The sequence below is a fragment of the Nannobrachium achirus genome (assembly GCF_963921795.1).
Source record: "Nannobrachium achirus genome assembly, chromosome: 8".
NCBI classification, from domain to species: Eukaryota; Metazoa; Chordata; class Actinopteri; order Myctophiformes; family Myctophidae; genus Nannobrachium; species Nannobrachium achirus.
Genome location: NC_137817.1, coordinates 30,896,277 through 30,918,960, shown reverse-complemented (window position 1 = coordinate 30,918,960; position 22,684 = coordinate 30,896,277). Strand labels below are relative to the sequence as shown.

The 22,684-nt window shown below is 41.1% G+C and overlaps 1 protein-coding gene across 1 annotated transcript in view; it reads left to right on the top strand.

The window, feature by feature from the left end:
* The window catches only part of LOC308290051 (roundabout homolog 2), a gene marked incomplete at both ends in the record, with an annotated part of 60,513 nt that overhangs the window by 31,663 nt on the left and 6,166 nt on the right, over positions 1 to 22,684 (top strand). Inside the window, 13 exons of the mRNA XM_080731827.1 lie at positions 2,093 to 2,259; positions 2,795 to 2,916; positions 3,100 to 3,316; positions 3,850 to 3,968; positions 6,062 to 6,233; positions 7,344 to 7,562; positions 9,036 to 9,081; positions 9,512 to 9,642; positions 14,706 to 14,993; positions 15,137 to 15,275; positions 16,067 to 16,398; positions 16,578 to 16,694; positions 22,309 to 22,485. Of these exons, the coding sequence (XP_080587953.1) occupies positions 2,093 to 2,259; positions 2,795 to 2,916; positions 3,100 to 3,316; positions 3,850 to 3,968; positions 6,062 to 6,233; positions 7,344 to 7,562; positions 9,036 to 9,081; positions 9,512 to 9,642; positions 14,706 to 14,993; positions 15,137 to 15,275; positions 16,067 to 16,398; positions 16,578 to 16,694; positions 22,309 to 22,485 (2,246 nt within the window). The remainder of the gene's footprint in view (positions 1 to 2,092; positions 2,260 to 2,794; positions 2,917 to 3,099; positions 3,317 to 3,849; positions 3,969 to 6,061; positions 6,234 to 7,343; positions 7,563 to 9,035; positions 9,082 to 9,511; positions 9,643 to 14,705; positions 14,994 to 15,136; positions 15,276 to 16,066; positions 16,399 to 16,577; positions 16,695 to 22,308; positions 22,486 to 22,684) is intronic.

The following is a 22,684-nucleotide window of genomic DNA, read 5'->3' as shown; positions in this document are numbered from 1 at the left end:
AAGAACTGAGCAGGAACGCCTCAACATCAAAGCGGTGTCCCAGGGCCAGCAAGGACGCTGGACATCATGGGAAGGTCTCACAAACAGGTCCATGTCATGGTCTGACCTGTGGAAGATCCCCCAAGCTAGGCTCAGCTTCCTGATCAGAGCAACGTATGACACCTTGCCTTGTCCCCGAAACCTCCACCAATGGTTTAGTGCCGAAGAGACCTGCCCCCTTTGCAACACCATCAATGCGAGCCTCCAGCACATCCTGACAGGCTGCAGGACAGCGCTATCCCAAGGCCGCTACACATGGCGACACGACCTGGTGCTGAAAAAGCTGGCAGAGGTGGCAGAGTCATGCAGACAGGAGGCAAACAGCAGACCTTCCGCTCCAGGCAGACATCCCATCCAGTTTGCGAGGGCTGGAGAGAGAGTCAAACCCTCCCGCCAGGGAGTTACAGCAAGACTCCTCTCACCGGGCAATGAGTGGTCCATGAGGGTCGACCTGGGGAAACAGCTTCAGTTCCCCAGGGAGATTGTGGAAACATCGCTCCGGCCAGACCTAGTCATGTGGTCAGAGGCTTGCAAGACAGTCCTTCTGGTCGAACTCACTGTCCCATGGGAGGGTGGTTTGGAGGCGGCTAACGAGCGGAAGCGAGCCAAGTATGCAGATCTGGCGGCGGAGTGCAGGGAGGCTGGCTGGAAAGCCGTTACGTGCCCTGTGGAAGTGGGGTGTAGGGGCTTCGTAGGTTCCTCAACTGCTCGCCTACTCCGCGACATGGGATGCACAGGAGCAGGGCATCGGAAAGCCATGAAAGAGCTGGCTGAGGAGGCGGAGAAAGGCAGCTTCTGGTGGCTGTGGCTAAGGAGGAAGCATAAGAGTTGGGGGCCGAACAACACCTAGGGCATCAGCAGGGGGTGGCAGGGAGTGATCCCTGCCATCGCTCCGCCACCAGGAGACGTACTGGGGTTAAAGGAGCGAAACGTCAGTGACTGGTGGTCCCCAGCTGATGACCCGATCAGGCCCGCATAGGTGTTCAGTGAGGTGTCACAGCACACCTGTTCAAAAGGCACTGTTGGAGGTGCGTCAGGCAGAAATGCCCAGCAGGAATACCATCACCTGTATCATGATATGAGGTGGGTAAACCACCGCTGAGTTCACACAGGTGTGATTTTTTTTGCTATTTTGAAAAACATTTTAATTCAAATAGCTGATCTACAAGCTCACAACGTGTCGATGTAGATCGGCTATTTGAAGTATTTTAAAATTTAAAATGTTTTTCTAAATAGTAAAAAAGACAAAGAAGTTTAGGGATAAGGGGTAAGGCATGGACGAAAACATAGCTCCTAGTGTCCAAGTGTTCAGCCCTGGCCTGTGGACTGTGGTACCCCACTAGACTCATTGTGAACTTGTAGATCTGCTATATTCTGCAAAAAGTCCCAGACTCTTCTTCCTTTTGGCTCCCATACTGTGAATCGGACTCCCCATTGCAGTTAGAACTTCAGTCTCACTCTCAATCTTCTGCCGTAATCTGAAGACTCACTGCTTCAGAATCCACCTTAGCTTGTAGCACTTGCCGTATAGCACTTGGCCTAGCCTTGACAACCTTGCAGGCTTATGCAAAGGCTAAAATGTATTTTAGATAGCATGGGATAGGGCTACCCTTCCACATGAGGAGCCACGCTAAGAGGAAATAACTGCCTGTCTACTCATCAGTCGGATTTACGGGAGATTCCACAATCCACATGCTACTGGGTCTGTGTCTCAGAGAAGAGCTGTGGACAGTTCAGAAACTCACCTATCTGTGACATCGTTATTAGGCAGTATTTTTCTTTCTTCTTTTTTCCAACATAGATTTATTTCACTTCACATTCCAGGAATAGAAAGCCTGCAATTTCTTTGGATTCCCCATCGATGATGTCACAGATAGGCAGGTTTCTGAACCGTCCACAGCCCTCCTCTGAGACACAGACCGAGTAGACAAAAATGGTATCATGTTATCATGAGCATTAGTGAGGACCAATTATATTAAAATGCGTTGGAAAAAAGGGTGAAGTTGACCTTTAAGTGACGACCACTGTAATAATTAGTTCTCTTGTTTTTCAGCCAATCAGTGGGCAGCGCCTGGCAGACCGTAGCAGACCATGTCAAGCAGGAGAAACACACCGTTATTGGACTCTTGCCCAACACAGTGTATCTGTTCATTGTCCGTGCAGTCAATTCCTATGGCCTTAGTGACCCCAGCCCAATCTCCGAGCCTGTCAGAACGCAGGGTGAGTTTTCAAGTCATCCACCTCATAAAAGTCATTTTATCTAATGTTGAGTGCTTAAGTCCCATGTTCAAAGTAACTGACCTGCTGTGATTTTACGGTTTTGTTATTTTGAGAAGCTGTCACTACTAGTTTGCAGGAAATATTAGAACCAGGCAACCAGCTGAATTGTACTGATGCAATTTAAATTCTGTCAACAACATAGGCAGGTATATTGTACTTTAACTTGGTTGAAATAAATACAAAATTAATATGCGAGACACCATTGTTGAAGATGGACATTTTTGCAGTGTACTTTTAAAGTTGAGGCAGGTACTGTATGCAAAGCTGAAGGCAGGATGTCTCATAAGCCAACATGGTTTGAAAAACCTGCAGCACGATGCATTTATAAGGCGTAAAAACTAATTGCTTTGCCAGTATGACACCTCCCTATGCTGAGTGTTGTTGGAATTGATTCAAAAGCTCTATGCTAAACAGCTCCTATTTGCAGCTTTTTTTGGCCTAGTTTGCAGTTCTTTGTTTTGTTTCATTTTTTCAGATGGGAGTCCTACAGAGCAAGGTGTGGACCACAGGCAGGTACAAAGAGAACTAGGGGCAGTTTCTGTCTATCTGCAGAAGCCCATGGTCCTCTCGCCATCCAGTGCCAAGATTTCTTGGACAGTGAGTTGAACAAACAGCTTGTGAACATATCACACTTTTGAAGTATTGCTTGCTACATTCTTCAAATATGAACTTCAGAAAATTATTCTAAGCAAGATATGAAATTAACAGAACAATAAAAGGGAAACATTGGGATTTGTTCTCAAATTTCTGCACTTCGTCTTGTGTTTTACCATCCATTAGGTGGTCCATCAGTCTCAGTATATTCAGGGCTATCGTCTGATGTATCGCACGGTTGGCAGCTCCTGGCTTGTTCAGGACGTAAAGGCCACTCCTGAGCTCAGTACCATCCTAATAGACCTGCGCAGCAACACAGAGTATGAGGTTAAGATGCGGCCTTACTTCAACGAGTTGCAGGGACTTGACAGTCCTATGGTCCTGCTGCGGACAGCAGAGGAGGGTAAGAACCGCATGTCAAAGTTCCTGTGTGTAGCACAATTCTATATACAGTATGCATTAGGCATGTAACGAATCTAACAATATATCGTAAATCGATTTAAATTGATTCAAACTGGTGACAATTTAAATATCAATTAGAATTGTGATGCAAACAGCAGAGTGCGCGTAAAAAATTAGAAGAAAATACACAAGAAGAGAATTGATTAAAAAAAAAAGTTTTCAGTCATTTGCTACTGTATTGAAAACAGGATAAGAGAAGAAATATTGGATCAGTGTACGAGAAATACCGGTAATAAAAAAAAAGTTTGTCTGGAAATAAATTTGTGTTAAAAAAATCTAAAAAAATTGTGATCCTAGTATCGTGATTCAAATCGTATCGTGAGTTGAGTGAATCGTTACATGCCTAGTACTGTATGTATCATTACTATCATTCCTGTTCTGAATATTCATCTGATGACCTGATCACCAGTATCATCGGTCACCAGGTTTCTCATCCTGGCCCCTGTAAAATATATATATATGATTTTTGTCCAGTCCTGAGTTCATCTCCCCAGGCTGTGTCGGTAGTACAGCTCAGCAACAGCTCCAGCATCAGTGTATCCTGGGAGCCTCCTCCTCACAACATTCAGAGTGGCGTCGTCAAAGAGTACAAGGTAAGGCTGTAGGCTGGACGCTCTTATGCCTGATATACTTACAAGCTCACAGCATTGGGAGATCTGTTATTTTCAGTGCAAGACATCGGTGTGAGCAAGTATAAATCAGGTTTTACTTCATTGCACGGCTGCGGCAGTGGTTCAGGAGGTAAAGGGGTGTGGTGAACTGGCAGGTTCCTAAGGTTCAGTCTCCTGGCTTCATGTCAAAGTGTTCTTGAGCAAAACTGTGAACCCACAACTGTTCCCGGTGAGCAGGTTGGCTGGTGCCTTGCATGGTTGCCTCCAGTGTGTGAATGTGTGTTTACTGTATCTGTGAATGTAACGCACATTTTATAGCACTTTGGATAAAGGCACTGTATAAATGCAGACTATTTACCCTTTTACCAACTACCTATATACGTCAGTGTTGCTTGACAAGAATAACTGATTTACAAGCGATTTACAACTCCTTCTTCTCTAGCGTTTCTTTCTTTCTTTCATTTTTTTTTTTTTTTTTGGCTTTTTCTAAGCCTCTATTTGATAGATATACTGTACAGTGTGCAGAGACAGGAAACATGGAGAGAGAGCAGGGGAGTGACATGCTGCAAATGGCCAAGCTGGCCCAGAACCGAATCAGGGAAACCTCTGTCAGGCTGTAAAGCCCATTGGTACGCTGCCCAACCATTCAGATATCGGGTCACCTCTCTAGTGCTTATTTTTGACAGTAAAATGGACGATTCGGAGGGCAAACAGCAGAAGCAAACAGCTAATTTGAATCCATTCCAAGGACAGCTTGTCCAATGCTGTCAATACTTCTTCGTTACACTCGGAAGACGACAATCAATAATGAGCTATTCCATTATACCTGCTGTCAAGACAGGCACTTGTTTTTGAGGGGGAATATATTTACACTGCTAAATCTCTACGTCTTAGCTAAAGTTATTTAGCCTGGTAGTGATGTTCTATTAGCATTTGGAGGAAGTGTGCAAGCTCATTTGTATATGTTTGGCCAACTGTTCAATTATTTCAGAGTATGAACAGACCACACTGCCCATCATCTGTCAGCCGTTGCTCCTGTGAAACAGGAATAAAACTGTCCACTGTCTAAAAGCAGTACAAACTAGAATATTGCGCTCCTTGCAGCACTGATCCCTGCCAGGCCGGACGGACAGACGGACGGACGGACGGACGGACTGACTTACAGGACCAAAAACGTATTCCCCACCTCTGGCCTTTCTGGCCTGGCAGGGATAACAAAACATTCTGTGACCAGATTGCATGGAACCCGAATTTGAGAGTGTCCTGGTTGGGCGGCTGACTAAGTAGTTGTTTTGACCTTTCTCATATTTCATTCCCTGTTCTTTGTCTTTCATCTTTCATTCTCCACAGTGTACAGAAATATACTCTAATGATTTGAGTCTAATCAATCTAATCGACCCACTGCACAGTGATGGATACCAAATATATCCACAGCAAAATAAAATACAGAGTAAACTTTGACATTTGACATGCATACACTAAGAATAAATAAATAAATAAACTAAAATTACATGTAAATAATACAAAAGAAAAACCACATGCTGTGCCCAGTGGTGGAAAGTAACATTTACTTAAGTACAATGTGGAGGTATTTGTACTTTATTTGAGTACAGTATTTCCAATTTATTTCCAATTTTACTTTTACTTTAACTCCACTACATCTCAGATCCAAATACTCCACTACATTTATTTGAAACTTGAGTTACTAGTTACTTTGTACATTTTGATTATTACTACAAAACATATATTTACCACTTGAACCCATTTTAAACTTGGCTATTTAAAATAGCTGATCCACAAGCTTACATCTGCTATTTTCAAAAACCTTTACACAATTTAGACATTCTTCATAAGTAGTACTTTTACCTTTGGTACTTTAATTACCAATACGTTTGTACTTTTACTCAAGTACATTTTGAATTCTGGACTTTTACTTGCAACAGAGTATTTCTATATTTTCCAATATTGATACTTTTACTTATAAAGTAAAACATTTGAGGACTTTTTCCACCTCTGATTGTGCCTGCTTTGAATACAACACCAAACACTGGATGTCACTGTTTGCTCATTCTCAGGTCTGGTGTCTAGGAAGTGACCCACAGAGCCACATCAACAGGACAGTGGATGGGGCAGTGCTGTCCATCCTGTTGACAGGCCTGCTTCCTGATGTCCACTACAGTGTTGTGGTGGCTGCTTTCACCAGCCTGGGTGTGGGTGCCCACAGCATCCCTGTCAACCTCCGCCTCAGTAAGTCACTGTTAGAGAAATATGGCTAGATGCAATCTGAATAGACTTGAGTCGACAACTGTACTGTGGAATCTTCATGTGAATTAACTGGTGATGTCTGAAATGTATATTGGCAGTTTGGCACTCACAAAATGTATTTGTGAATTATGATTGCAAATTGCTGTAAAATTGCTGTAGTTAAAAGTGGCACATGTTCGCTAAGGGGCCGTACGTACATATCCACACAAATGCGCAGTGGAACGCTTTGGATATCATGTCCATAGCGCTCGCACACATATATTGACACCTGAAGCTTTCAAACCGATCAACCATTACTGTGCTGTGCTCCAATGACCCGTCATCTGTTATTAGCACAAATAACTTAGCTGAAATAACGGTAAACATGGACTTATCATGGTTGTGGCAACGTCTACCTGTTGGTAAATTACCGGGTTGTCAGACACATGAGGATCAAATGAGTGGTGCTCCGCTGTGGACCAACACATCTTTAACATAGAATTAATTGCATGGCTGACAGGTGCTGCCAACTGAATAAACGCTTTGTGTAGACCAGGGGTCTTCAACAGGGTCTGGGACCCCTAGGGGTCCTCAGAGTTACTACAGGGGGTCCTCCAAATCTTTGAGTGATAGCATTTTTTTTTTATATTAACCACTTGAACCCTAGCGTCCATATTTGGAGAACTTAAGCCAAAAATAGCCGATATACCGGTACAACCTTTAGATCGTCTATTTTTTCGGCAAAGAGCTTTGGTGGAGAGGGGAAAAAGAGCAGACAGAGTGAAAGGTCAAGTTTATTAGATAATGACGGTTCAAGTGGTTAAATATCTGAAAACTCAAATTGACATGAATCCAAAATACACTGATGATTGTGCTGTCAAACTATAAAACTATATGGAATCTATTAACAGGTTGTGGTGGTCCCTGCTTCATCTAAGGGATCCTTAGACACGGCCCCAAAGTAGTTTAATAACTTCTTGTTTCTACTGAATTTCTGTCAGTTAAAGTTGCATGATGATGATATTGATGGTAAGTGAATGTTATATGCTATTGCTACATCATGAAATTATTATTATAATAATAACTATTATCTTCTCTTCGTAATCCTGTCAGCCCTGCCATTGGACAAATCTTCTGTTCCGGTGAAGAAAGACAGCAAACTCAGCCTATCAGAGCAGATCGCAAGTGTTGTCCGCCAGCCTGCCTTCATGGCAGGACTGGGCGTGGCTTCGTGGTTGGTCCTGATGGGCATCAGTGGTTGGCTCTACTGTCGTCACCGTAGGAGGAAGCAGCTTGGACACTACACCACGTCCTTTGCATATACACCAGCAGGTGTGTTATAGGGCATTCACCAAATATTAGAATATTCGAATATCAAAGTCACTATTCGATGTTATTCACCGAAGTCGAATATCCGCTATTTTTTTTTTTACTGTTTTCTCTTGAAAAAATATATAGTCTAGTTTATAAAGCTTGGCTAGATAGGAAGTCATAAGAATGAGTTGTTTATGCCCCTGGTGGATGAATTTGTTAATGCTCTGTACCAGGGGTTCTCAAACCTTTTTAGGCCGTGACCCCCAAAATAAACATATTTGAACTGGGGACCCCCACGCTGACAAGCACTTGGAATTTTAGGTATTACATTTAATGTGACTCGGTTCCGAAGGTAAATATTATGAAAATATCGGCTATTTTCACAATGTTCGCCTCTTGCTGACTTAATATTTGACAGTTTGGCCAGTCCTGTTGAATATTCGACTATTCGAATACTTTGAGGTTGAATAATTCGAATACTAAAAATCACAATTCGTGAATGCCCTAGTGTGTTATTACTAAACACCATACAGTAGCACCATATACAAAACCACATTGCAGGACTATAAACACCATAGCACCATACTGTACAACACCACAACACCATATACAGTACAATGCAGGTGTGTTACTGGGAGCCGCCCGCCACAGCCCAAAACAGCAGCAGTACTCCTGTACAGTGTATCTACATTAAATTTATGATTTTGGAGATGAATATTAAAATATGAAATGTTTACTGAATTTCTGTCTTCATAGGGTACTAGAGTTTGTTTCCTACTTTCTTTATAATTATTATTAGATAAATAAATATATATATTAAATGTATTTTCTAAACAATCTCTGGAAAAGTAACCGAAGACTTTCATCAAGCATCATGACACCTTGTAGATCTGCTATTTTCACTAGTTTGGGTCTCATAGGAGACCTCAGATTTCACTTTTGGGTCCTGAGCTAAAATGTTTGGGAACCACTGGATCAGGACATATAATCCATAACCACATGATGTTTTCCTGACTTATTCATTTTCACAAAACATTGTCAGTTTCCATCAAAATATTAGGCCTATTCTTAATTTTCCTCCTTGGCTTGTTATAATAGTGTAGCCTAGATTTCTACTACTGACTACATTATGTAGTCTTATTATGGATAGCAGAGGCTCTAAATAGTGCAACTTGAAACTTGAAATTCCATCTCTGTAGTCCAAAGTGATATCTGAGTTCATTATTTTGCATCACTTGTTGTGAGCTTTCTACTCTATGTAGATCACCAACTTGGCCTTGATAGAATGGGAATTAAAGCCTGCATTCTCTGAGACCACATGGGAAAGACTGTGTTTGTACCCTTGAGTGTGACACGTTTTTGCATTATAGTAGTCTCAGAGGAAAGCTTGTGCTCAATAACTAAAGCACACTTACTGTCTGAAATCTATGTAATTGATCTACCTTGAACGAGATTGTCAACTAATTGATTTTTCTTGTTGTCCTCTTCCAGTTGGCTATATTCAAGGTGAAGGGTCTGGTCTCATCATCAATGGAGGGTACATATAAATCACATTTTCTTTCTCATTCAGATGTAATTTGCACAGTTTACTGCATGTTTGAAGCAGTGGTGGAAAGTAACTGTTGTTGTGTTTGTACATTATTTGAGGCTATTTCCTTTTTTCATTACTTAATAATTGTACTACATTAACACCTCAAAGGCTACAAGCTCACAACACACTGTGATGTGATGCATTGTGAGCATGTAGATCTGCTATTTTCGAAAGATTTTGAAACAAGTACTTTTACCATAAGTATATTTTGATGTCAATAGGTTTGTAATTTTACTCCAGTAAAAGTTTCATCACAGGCCTTTTACTTTGTAAGAGAGTATTGTGCTATTGCTACTTTTACTTAAGTAAAAGATCTAAGTACTTCTTCCACCACAAAAATAAGAGGCATTGCTATACTTTCCCCTGTTGTTTCCAGGACTGGTTTGTTGGGATCGAACATGGGTAATTACCCCTGGCTGGCAGACTCTTGGCCAGCTCCAAACCTTTCCCATAATAGTAGAGAATCTGTCGACTGCAAGCTAGACTCCACAGATAGATACTATAATGGTAAGTGATCATGAAGCAGGTCATTATTATTGTTATTATTATTTTTTAATATATGTTTTTGGGCTTTTATGCCTTTATTGATAGGACAGTAGACTGACAGGAAATGGGGAGAGAGATGGGGAGTGTCACGCAGTAAAGGTAGTCGGGATCGGAACTCGAACCAGCGACACACTGTCAGGCTACACTGAGCCTATGTGGTATGCAGATGTTAGAGATGCTATGTAGAATGGATTAGAACTGAATGTTATTTATTGTCTCCACCAGCCGAAGGCTGAGGGAGAGTATGTTTTCCCCTCCGTCCGTGTGTCCGTCCGTGCGTCCGTCCGTGCGTCCGTCCGTGCGTCCGTCCGTGCGTCCGTCCGTGCGTCCTCGCAGTTTGTGAGCGCCAAATCTCAGTCGCCGTTGGCCCGGTCGCTGCCAAAGTGAGCACACACATTCCCTGGATGCCAATCTAGAACCTCTGCCCTAAATTTTTCAAATGGGCCTTTTCTAGCGCCAACTAGTGGCCGATGTTTGCTAAACACATTTCTGTGCACTACTCTTACAGATTTTGTCCAAAAATCCTACAAATCGGTAGGCAATATCTCGACAGTCATGTGATCGACACGGATCTGTGCGATTTTGCATATTCCATCCTGATTGGCTAAGATTGGCTTCCAAAGTTTGTGGGATTGAGCCGGTTTGAACAAAATGCCTCAAATCACAAACGCAAAGTGCAATTATCATGAAATCGCGCACACACATTCCCACTAAGCCTCATGGTGGCGCTATAACAGCCCGATTTGTGGTTTTACCTATAACTCCACCGATCAGTTTCAAACTTTGTAAGCGCACTCCCTAGAGGCTAAGGATAAACCTTTGCCCTGCATTTTTCACATCAGCCTTTTATAGCGCCACCTTTGGGCCGACTTATGTAAAACACATTTTTGGATATTACTCCTTGAGATTTTATCCAAAAATCATGCAAATCGGTACACAGTATCTCTATAGTCATGTGATCAAGTCCGATCCGTCTGATATTTCACATTCCATCCTGATTGGCTAATATTAGCTTCCAAAGTTTGCAGGATTGCTCCGTTTTTGAACAAAATGCCTCAAATCATCAACACAGCTTGCGATTACCGTGACATTTGCCACACATATTCCCACTAGGTCAAGGAACAAATGCTACCTTTTTAACATTGTCCTGTTATAGCGCCACCAGCAGGTAGACTTTAGCAAAACACATTTTTGGAACACAATGCTTGAAATCATGCATGCAGTGTCCGATTGCCATGAAAGATCTAAGGTGAAGAACATATGCCACCCTTTTTACATTGGCCTATTATACAGTAGCACCACCAGGACGCACGGCCTGGTGGAGACCTGTGCTCGGAAGAGCACTGCTTCTAGTTTTTTATGTTTCTATTTTGGTTTTCAAGTGAAGCTTCTGATGTCTGGCCTTCCTTAATTAAATTCCTTAATTAAAGGATTAAAGGTTTTAATTTTTTATCCTGAAAATCCTACATTTGAATACTCATAGACATTCATCTTATTAATTGTGTTTGTCTTAAATTAATTAATTATTACTTTGCATGCACACACACAGACACACGTGCACACGCATGCGCACGTACACGCACACGCACACACACACACACACACACACACACACACACACACACACACACACACACACACACACACACACACATACACACAGCTCGTCAACAAAATTTTTACATACCTACTCATTCTTTATTTCATTATTATCCACACAGTAGAATAATAGTAACAATATCAAAATGATTCATATCTGGAATTATGTATTTAGTATCTTAGAAGGTAAAATTATCATCTGGAGTACTTTTCAATTCATTTGTACCTTTTATTAGCTGATATGTTTTTACAAGGAAGAACTGATATAGAGTACAGTAAATATCCCTATTGTGTAAAATACCATTATTTTGTCCCCTACATATATTATGTCAAGAACAGCTTTAGCTTACCTAAGCAAAGAGAAACAACAGTCCATCATTACTTTAAGACATGAAGGTCAGTCAATCCAGAACATTTCAAGAACTTTGAAAGTAACGTCAGGTGCCGTTGCAAAATCCATCAATCACTATGATGAAATTGGCTCTCATGAGGACCACCACAGGATAGGAAGACCCAGAGTTATATCTGCAGCAGAGGAGCAATTATGTTAAAATTACCAGCCCCAGAAATTGCCTTACTAAAAGCATTTTTATTAAAGTTAAAGGTCTATAATATATTCTATTGAGTGTTCAGTAACAGGGGTCTCCGTCTCTCCAGTTGTGAAATAAAGGGAAAATAAATGTTCTGGTGGGTTGCCAATTTCATCCAATCATTAGAGAGTATGCATTTATCAGCTTCAATGTTATAGTGGTCCAGTTCCAATTGTGTCTACTCATTTCTTTGTCATCACTTCCAATTCCACTTGTTTATCCTATATCCTATATGAGTTCTCTCTCCTGATTGGATATAATTGGTATCCTGAACTGAAAATGCATTTTCTGTGTAATAAGGAGCTGGAGAGTCGGGGACAAATACTCTATAGCAATGATTATTATCAGACTATATACCTTATTATTATTATTATTATTGAGTAGGGTTAACCACTTCTACATCTGGCTTTGTGTTTATGTACTGTATATCCTTCTGTCCGCCTCGCAGAGCTTGACATTGGCCAAACTTCGCGGGACGCTTAATGAAATTAAAAAGGCACTCCTCACTTTGATTTTTTTTTCAAACCCTTATTTTAACAAACAAATATCACTTACTGTACCTCAGATTACAGCCCAAATAAATGTTTCACAGAATTCAAGTATATTAAACAGATATCTCAACACAAACTGTTCAGAGGCGATTGTGTAAAGCAGGCCATCATCTTCAAATTGCTTCAAAGAAACCACTACTGAATAAGAATAAGATGAGAAGAGATGGGCAGTATTTGAAATACATGTATTTGAAATACTTTTTTGTATTTTGTAATTTGTATTTGGCTGGAATGGAAAAAAATGGATGTAATTTGTATCAAAATACTTTCAGGTCTAGTATTTTCTGTATTTGAAATACAAAATACTTTTTAATGTAATTTTATTTTCAAATGGACACATTTTAAACATTCACAAAGGTTTAAACTGAAGGGGGAAAGACACATTTTCTTTCAATCTAATTTGCTGGTGGTTTGGTGTGTGTGTGTGTGTGTGTGTGTGTGTGTGTGTGTGTGTGTGTGTGTGTGTGTGTGTGTGTGTGTGTGTGTGTGTGTGTGTGATACAGCCATAGCACTTGACTTTGATTTGCTTCAAATATATCGTGCATTATGATTACAATTTCGAATTAATTGCGCGCAAGTGCTGCATTCATCTGCGTATGTATGTAAGTAAGTTGGTAGGTATAGGTAGCTGTGTGTGTTTAAGCACGTAGCACAATAAGGGACCAGCATTTCTGGCAATGTCATCATTAACAGCCAATGAGGGACCAGCATTCCTGGTGATGCCAGTGGTGAGCGCACCTCATGGCACGCTCTGCCGGCGAACAAGCAGGCCACGATACGCGGTCACCACTATGGCCGCCGCTTGGGTCAGCGGTTACCGCACGCGGTATTTCACAAACATGAACACAATATATCTCTCACCGCCCGCATATGCATGCACAAACGAGCACGCTCGCGGGGATTTCACGGGGCCGCGCCCGCTTGCCTCGCCGCCCCAAAACTTCTCCGCGCGGCCAAAATAGCCACCCGCTTCCCATTGAAAATGAATTACTAGGTGACCGCGTATCGTCTGGAAGGCACTTTATTCTTCGAAATTCTGACAGGCAATTAATTTAATACTTGGCAGTCAATCTATAAAATTACTAGTAAGACACCTCAGGGTGACTTGCGACCTCAGGGTGACATGCGATGGCCAATTCTTGGCCATCTGGCCAGTGATGTATATGGGACCAGTTACTCATATATGGAGACCCCTTCATGATAGTTATGTTGTGTCAAAACATGTCCATATATGGACATTACCAAATATGGGCATTCCCATATATGTCCTTAATATTGACAATATAGGAATCTCCATATATGGGCATAAAACGTGCGTAAGTAATGCCAAGCAGGGCCTTGGTGAGTTAGGGCCTCGGTTTGATGCCTGTGGATCTCAGAAATCTCCATGTATGGGCATAAAAGTTATTTTTTTCTTTTTCTGGGAATGACCATATATGGACTTTTTATTTTATTTTATCCTTTAATAATAATAATATGTATCCATATACATACAATATATGTTATGCCCATACATGGAGATCCCTATCTGAACCAGTCACACAGATATGGGCCATGCCTTTGCCATCTGCCATTCCCAAAAAAAAAAAAAAACTTTTATGCCCATATATGAGAGTCATTCTGTACCACATCACTGTGACTCACTGACATCACGTGACATCACTTCCTGTACTGACAGTCAGACAATACTGACAGTCACACAATACTGACAGTCAGACAAGCTACGAGATTTCTCAGGGTATAATGTGACCTTCGGTCCAATAATCATTGCATACATTTTTATCAAATGTATTTATGTATTTTCAAAATACAAAATACGTATTTGAATCTTAAATACATTTCTCTGGCCTGTATTTATATTTTGTATTTTGATACATTTATTGACCCAGTATTTGTATTTTGTATCAAAATACTTTTCAATGTATTTTCGCCCATCTCTGAAAAGACCATTACTTGAAGCAATAAACACGGCATGGACATTAGAAAGGTAGAAATCTGTGTTTTTGTCTGAGGAGTCCAAATCTGTGTTCCCTACCGTGAACCACGTAGAGAAGGAGTTGCGGTGATTGGGGTGTTCTGCTGGTGACACTGTCTGCAATCTATGTAGATTTCAAGGCTATCTTAACAAATAGTGGGGAAAACAGAAAATAAATCAAGAAAAGGTAGGTGTGTCCAAACCTTTGACTAACACTGAATGTCACCCACTTCTTTACGCCTCTAAACTTGTGATGTGACAATAAGGTTGATTGTTTATTCTTGAATGAGTGTCTAAGTCTATTCACAGAAGTCTGTCCCGCTGTAGGTATCAGCAACTATCAGAACCAGCCTGAGAAGTACAGCATGACATCCAATGACAGTCCCATCTACAGCACCATTAACACAGCCGAGGAGGACTTGCTGGCCTACTACGACACTTACTCCAACGCGCCCTACACCCAGGGTCCTGACCCATACGGAGGCAGCATCAGCAGTGGCCTAGTTGGTCTGGAGCAGGATTTAGACCAATGGACACTACAGTCTGGTCACTCTGGATCGGAATACGTCAAATTTCCTTATACCAAGGCAGCCAGTGGTAAAGCGTTCTTATAAGAATCTAATCATACATATGTCTTTATCATAACACAGAAGATATCATCTGGTTCAAGATTGTGTTGATTTGGTGTTTTGTACGGTAATGGTCTATGTTTGACCTTAAGGAATAACTCTCTCTTATAGCCAAGCTGAGTGAGCAGAGATCTATTGGTTCTCTGCCCAAACCTGAGACTCTCAACTGGATGGATGTCCTTTCTCTGCCACTTCCAGCCAATAAAGACAGCGGTCATACAAAGATGGACCAGAATAAGAACAGACAGAGGTAGGGCTTATCACTGTAACCCCCAACTACTTTCCTATGGGACAGCAATTGAGTAGTCTCACAATACACATTAAGGCCATCTATCACCATAAGCGCATGTCCTCCAGCAGTGTTCCAATGTGTTCTTTCTGACTCTTATTCAGGAAGTTCTGTAGGTTATTATTAGACTCTTTGCTGAACAGTGTTATCCAATCCTATCTTATGCTATACTATCCTACTGAAGCCTGCCCTTACATCTTTCACCAAGAAAGTCAAACGTGGGGGAAGACTTGAGCGTGGGGAGGTTTTGAAATTATGGAAGTATTATTAGTTGTATCTGCGGGCAGCGGGTAGATTGGACAAGTCATACATGCATTACGTTTGTTGAAATGACTGTGTCTAACTATTTCTGACAGATAAGATTGTGGACAGAACAAGGTGGGGGTGGGCACCGGGGTTTGGGGCACTGTTTCTGACTGGGCTCTGTCTTTTGTAATGACATTAGTCGTCATCTGACAGTCTGGATTAGTAGTTTCCCCTTTCAATGACATGTCCTCCATTAAATTAGGCCTGGCAGCATCACAGCTGACATCATAAATCACTGGAGTTGTTCACGTCCTCTGTAGATTTCTATTGGTCTTGTTTTTGTACCACTTAAATCCACATAGAATTTTGGCACTTGGTAGTAAAATCACTCTAATGGCTGTTAATGTTCTATGTGATGGTTCATATTTATTGATTATTTATATGTATTTATGAGTATTATCTGGATAAGATACATGCTCACAGGACTGCTTCTATCTGTCCTCCAGCTCTGATGAAGATGATGAGGACTGGTGTCCGCCCCTGCCTGTCAGGACGTATCTAATAGACAGCTCCAGGGAGGAGGTCTCCAGCCTTGCCTGCCAAGGAGATGAACTAAGTTACATGTATAGGCTGGAGTCCACAGCCACGCTACCACCTCTCCTCCCCAGGGACTCGCATGATCCCAGCGATGACCCTCAACTCTACCACTCTCAGGACACAAAGTCCAACCCGGATCTGTTTGCCAACGACGGGGTGCAGGATGTCAGCGAGCTCTACCACATGAGCCAATGGGCAGATGATGTCAAGGGAGAGGTGTTTGTGTTGAACAATGGGAAAGGTAGGTTGTTGTTGTACCATGGTCCATGGCATTATTCAGTTGTTGGTTCTCTGGTTTGTGCAATATCTTTCTGAAAGTCACAACCGTGTCATGTCACATACAAAAAAAAAAAAAAAAAAAAAGGTTTTTTGGTATAATATTATAGTAGGAGGATGACATTCCCTGTTCTTTCCTCTTAGGACATTCTCCTGTGTTGGCAGCAGAGTCCCTCCCCGCAGCTCTGGCACACAGATCCAGAAGTAAGAAGAAAAACCCCAAGGATGGACAACTCAGGCGAGAACTACACAGCCAAGCAGGTCTGACATAATATAGCTTGTAGTGCGTCCAAATCACAGCCTGCCTGAGAAAGGCAGAAATAGGGACAGTACATGTGGGTGGGTGACGTGACGTAGCGTTTTCGCTGTCCTCGGTGTCAAACATGTATAAATAAAAAATATATTTGTCAAAAACCTTCTGAATATTGTGCAGGACATTAAGCTTTATGTGAACTTACTCAAGATTAAAACATTTCATTCCTCATTTCTTCAGAATCTTCAACCAAACATGGTAAATGTCATCTGGTGTGACTGTCCCGACCTTGTTTCTCAAAGTGGGAACTTGAATAAAACTAAGAAAAAGAATTGCTAAAATTCATTTAAAAATGAATTTAGGCAAAAAAAAATGTCTATTTGTGAGCCTATATCTTTTCAAAGTCCAAGCATAATATTTTCAGTCATTTCTGATCAAAAAGATTTTGTCCCCCAAACCAAAATCATCTGGTGTGACACTAGTTTGGAAAAATTAAACAGGCAATAATTTGGACACCTACTGGGCTAGAGAGGTCCTTCTTCTGTAAGGCTATTCAGCACTCCCAGCACAACTGCAAGACAGGTGTCTGAGGTGAGTTATGATTTTAACATTTTCATGAAATGCCATCTTGTTGAAACTTTGACAAGTGTGGCACTTCTGGATGTCATCTGGTGTGACACCTTTTTCATTAATAAAGCAAAAGTTATTTGAAACTTTGGTCATAATTACATGTAAATCTAGGTTGTTTTGTTATAGCTAGCATGTTGTTAGCATGCTAATGTGTACCTGGTAGCCTCAAGGTAGTCCTAAATGCAGAAAACGTCATCTGGTGTGACACTTCGTCATCTGGTGTGACATATCTGCTTGTCACGCCAGATGACTTGATTGTCACACCAGATGATATATACTGTATTTTCCTACAGACATAACAATAAATAACAAGTCCCATGTTTCTTTTGTCCATTTAAAACATTTTAACATGTTTAAAACAACGTTTTAAACATTTTTACATAATTTAATTTAGCTTCATTCGGTGATACAGCAAATTCATCAGACAGAGCAGAAACCCCTTCACAGAAACCTAAACCTTATATTGTGGTAACACTTTATAATAACTATCCGTTATAAGCAGTTAATATAAGACACTTGACAACAGAAAATGGGTGGTACAGAAAATGTGATTTTATTATTTCCAAAATACACAAACATACTGTATAGTGATGAATGAATGGATATGGAGGAAGGGCATTTAAACAAAACCATAGCTGTTCTTATCCTTACTTGGATACAGCAAAACAAAAAAAAAGAAGGAAAAAAAGTAGGACTACTAGTTATAGATTTAGCACAATTCAAATAAATTGATTAATTTGGACTCACTGATGTGTTCAACCAGAGGCTCAGTGCGATTGCAAGTCATCAGCTCAACTGGCTTCATCAGGTGAAGCAGTTCAGACACATCAAGGAGAGCATCCAACCCAATGAAATGGTCTTGCATATAGACTTTTCTGAGAACTATGCATGTAAACTAAACACAGAGATTCAGGCGTTTCATTTTGGTGGCAATAGGCAGCAGGCAACAGTGCATACCGGAGTTGCCTACTCAGTCAGTGGCTCCCAGTGCTATGCCACCATTTCACAGTCCTTACGCCATGATGAGCGTGCTGTGTGGGCACACATCAAGCCAGTTATTGATGATTTCCGAGGAAAACAAGACAATGCAATTGACACCCTGCATGTCCTCAGTGATGGGCCAGCAACCCAGTACCGGAATCGCACAAACTGCTTCCTCATGAGCAGCATTCCTTATACATGGGGATTCAAGAGGGTCACCTGGAACTTTTCAGAGCGTTCCCATGGAAAGGGCGCACCTGATGGTGTGGGAGGGGTGCTGAAGCGTAAGGCAGACATGTATGTCCTCGGAGGCAGTGACCTACAAACACCGAGGGATCTGTGTGAGTATTTACAGAAGTCCTCTGAAAAAGTCACTGTCATGTGGATCGAAGAAGAGAAGATATCCAACATGGATGAAATGGTCCCTCCATCAGTGCGTCCAGTGACTGGCATCAGCACTACGCACCAGGTTCTTTCTATCTTCCCGGGAAAGATAGTTTACAGAGACCTGAGTTGTTTCTGCCAGTTTCCTCAGATCTGCACCTGTCACAACCCACGGAAATTACAGTTCGACCAAGTCTCCAGGGCTGAGGTGCCAGGTGACAAGACAAGTGATGAGTAAGTATAACTAAATCATTCTCTTTGCCAATTTTATGATACCTGTAATTGTACCTGTTTAATGACAATAAAGTAACTTATGTCATCCATTCATTCCTTTTCTTCCTTAACTAAGTGGTGGCCCATCTGCGGAACTGCCCCCTTCCCAGGTCAGCTGCAGACCCAAAACAGCTTCCGGAGCTCAGTGAGTATAACATACTTGGCAAACTTGAGGACTTGCTAGTAATTACATTTTACTACTAAAAACAATCTACCTGACAAATAAATTACATTTAAATGTCTCCTCCTGAAGGTCTTCTACTCAGGTGCTGGACACAAGTGCATCTATTGGAGAGGCCCAAGCTGAGGATTCAGACACCTCCTCAGATGAATACACACAAGGACAGTTTGTCATAATCAAATATGAGGGAAAGCCATATGTGGGGCAGATTGTTACCATTAATAAGGAGGGGCTAGAGATAAACTGCATGAATCAACTTGGAAAAATGAAAAATGGTTTTGTCTGGCCAAAGGGGCGAGACTGCATTTTCTACAAAGAGCAGGAAGTTGTCTGTGGCATAGCAGAACCGCAACAGGGCAAACGGTTTGCTACCCTCACCAAATGTGACTGGCTGATGTACAATACAGTCTAAATGTCTAGATACCCTCACCAAATGTGACTGGCTGATGTACAATGCAGTCTAAATGTCTATTCTAATCTAATCTAATACTTTTGTACTTTCACTCACTGGACTGGACAATGAGGTAAGGTAGGACCCGAGACAAACATAGCGAAAATAGCTGATCTACAAGCTCTCAACGCATTGTGCTGCGAGAGCTTGTAGATCAGCTATTTTCGGAGTTGCACAACCCAGCACTCTTTAGCTAGTGGAGATGTGGTGTAACGACATGATTCGTAAATAAATTTGTTCAACTCAAAATGCTGTGTTCAAGTTCAGGAGACTTCGGAAAAAAGTAATACACCTGAATGCTGAGTTGTTTCCAATAATTGGTGTTAATAAAATGTTGCCTTGGCTCCCAGTGTGGCTATGCACCTTATTGTCTCTTTAAGATCCTTCTGCCGTGGGCCGGCAGAAGACTTAGGTGTGCGTAGCATTCCTGTGCACATCCTCATCATCCATCTACTACTACAATTCTTTGTTATCCTATGTTAAGGCCCAACAATACTATCCTGTTCAGAAATATTAAGGCCATGTTATTTAATGTTAAAGCAATTTTACTGTTGCTGTTTTTCCTGGGTAATTGTTTAATCAATCAGTAAAGTTCAGTACTCACTAATAGGTAGGTTAAAACACAGTTTGCTTTGACACATGAAGATATGGTCATCTGGTGTGACACTAAGTCATCTGGTGTGACATTCCAAATAGTGAGAAATCATACCTTTATTAATGATGAAACCGAAAAAATGTGTATGGTTTACATAGAAAATAGTATCAGGAAGAGTCACAAATATTTGTGTAATTTTAAAGAAAGTTTTTGTCGGAATAAAATTAAAATATGTTGAAAGATCGACAACATGGGCCTCACACAGAGTGTTGATTATGAAAAAAAATATACAGATTCAATTAATTTTCACAAAACTATAGTGGATCACAGGTTAGTTATGATAAAGGACTTTGATAAAGTGAGTAACTTAAGAAAGGTGTACTCCATTTTCATTTTATGAACAATTATTGTCATGTCACACCAGATGACGGTTTTAGGCACAAGTACAACAAACTGCTCAATAAAGTCTGATTCCAATAAAATATCTAAAAACAAAATGTGTTTCCATAAAGTTGAGAGTGAGTAGAACAAAAGTAAATAATTTTTATGCCTGCTATTTAAAGTTTTTTAAAAAACATGTTTTTTGGGGCGTCACGTCACTGACCCATGTCATAATTAAACTTTTCAAAAGATGTTGACCTTTGGTTGAACCTCAAGTTATGTAGCTATCTTCTTCTTCTTCTTTCGTGTATCATCGTCCTTGATGATTGGTTGGTGAATCCTATATTAAAATTGACTTAAGGGAGGACCGGCGGACCACCCCGTCATGCTCATGTCACTATGACTCCTGCCACAATAAGGAATTCCCAATGCTGCTCTGCCCCAAATATGGAGTGTGTTGTTTAACCTCAATGTGTCGTCATGTAGTTAGTTGCAAATCAGAAGGGGGCATGCCCAAATGGGCATATAAGGGATAAGGACTGATACATGCAAATACAGATATCTCCATATATGATCATATCGGTCGGATATGCGGGGGCGACGTAGGTGTGAGGCTGTATAGCGGCCCAAACTCTAGATGTGCCTGAACCTTTAGTATATGATATAAATCCAAATAACGTGTTTATCTGAGAGACTGGAAGTACAGTGAAACTGGAAGTACATTGGTGAATCCATGCACTTTCATTGTGGTGGGACCAGGCACAAAATCACACTTATAGCACATGAATGAAATAAATGCATCCAGGTATGTGATTTGAGGGAATGGAAATGGCTGCATTCATCTTTTCATGGATGGAAGTGGACAATGAATGGTCAGTAATATCAGTGTAACACGAGTGTTACAGTAGACACCAGTGAGTGAAGTAGGGAAAAAACATTACTCTTTTTTTATTAATTGGGATAACCTGCATTCATGATTTGTAGCATTTTGTGCAAAACGGGCCGCTCCCTCAAACTTTGGAATGGAATACGAATCTGACAGATACGTCTTTATCACATGACTACAAAGATAATGTGTTACGATTTGGATTTAGATGAAAGGTTTGGATGAAATCTTAGGAGAGACCTTGCCCTTTAGGGCGAGGTCGCTTGTCGCCCTGAGGCGTCTTACTAGTAGTACTTAGACTTGAGAATTTCAATGTTTCAATACTTTATACTTCTACTCTTCTACCCCTCAATATTGTCCATTTCACCACACTGCAAATATTTGAATACTTTACTTACTAGTTACTTTGTAGATTTAGATCCTTTTATACTTTGGCTATTCAAAAATAGCTGATCTACGGACTTACAATTAACGCTTTGCATCGGGATGCATTGCGAGCTTATTAATCTGATATTTTTGACAATTTTTAAGAAAATGTGTCAACTAGGACATTCTGCATTATGTATAGACCTACTTTTACTTTTGTACTAGTAAGTATATTTCCATGCCAATACTTTGATACTTTCACTAAAATCAATTGATTACAGGACTTTTACTTGTAACAGAGTATTGCTACTAAAAAATAGCTGAGTACCTCTTCCACCTCTGATCAGGCAACACTGCTTTACCATTGCTTTTAAGCTCCTATCATTTCTGCATGGTCACAGTTCATTTCTGCACACCAACTTGCAATATTGCTGCAGTCAACATTTAGTGCAGTACATTTGGCAGAATCACTAATCAACAACCTTCAATCACAGACCTGCCCCCTCCACCAAGCCCTCCCCCTACAGACTCCCCGCAGCTCTTGGCCGATATGTTGGGTTGCAGACAAGAAGATAGTGAAGAAAGCGAAGGGAGTGACTCCCACCACATTGAGGGGAGGGGAGAATACTTCTCACCGCAGAGGAGAGGGCATTCAAAGTGGTTATCCCTGGGTGTGTGCAGAATATTATTATACTGTACATTTACTTTGGTAGTTATTTTGAGTATTATCTCACATCTGCAAACAACAAAAACATAGTGTAAGTTCTATATAAAGTTCAAGTTGTCTGTCTGTCTGTCTGTCTGTCTGTCTGTCTGTCTGTCTGTCTGTCTGTCTGTCTGTCTGTCTGTCTGTCTGTCTGTGTGTGGGTG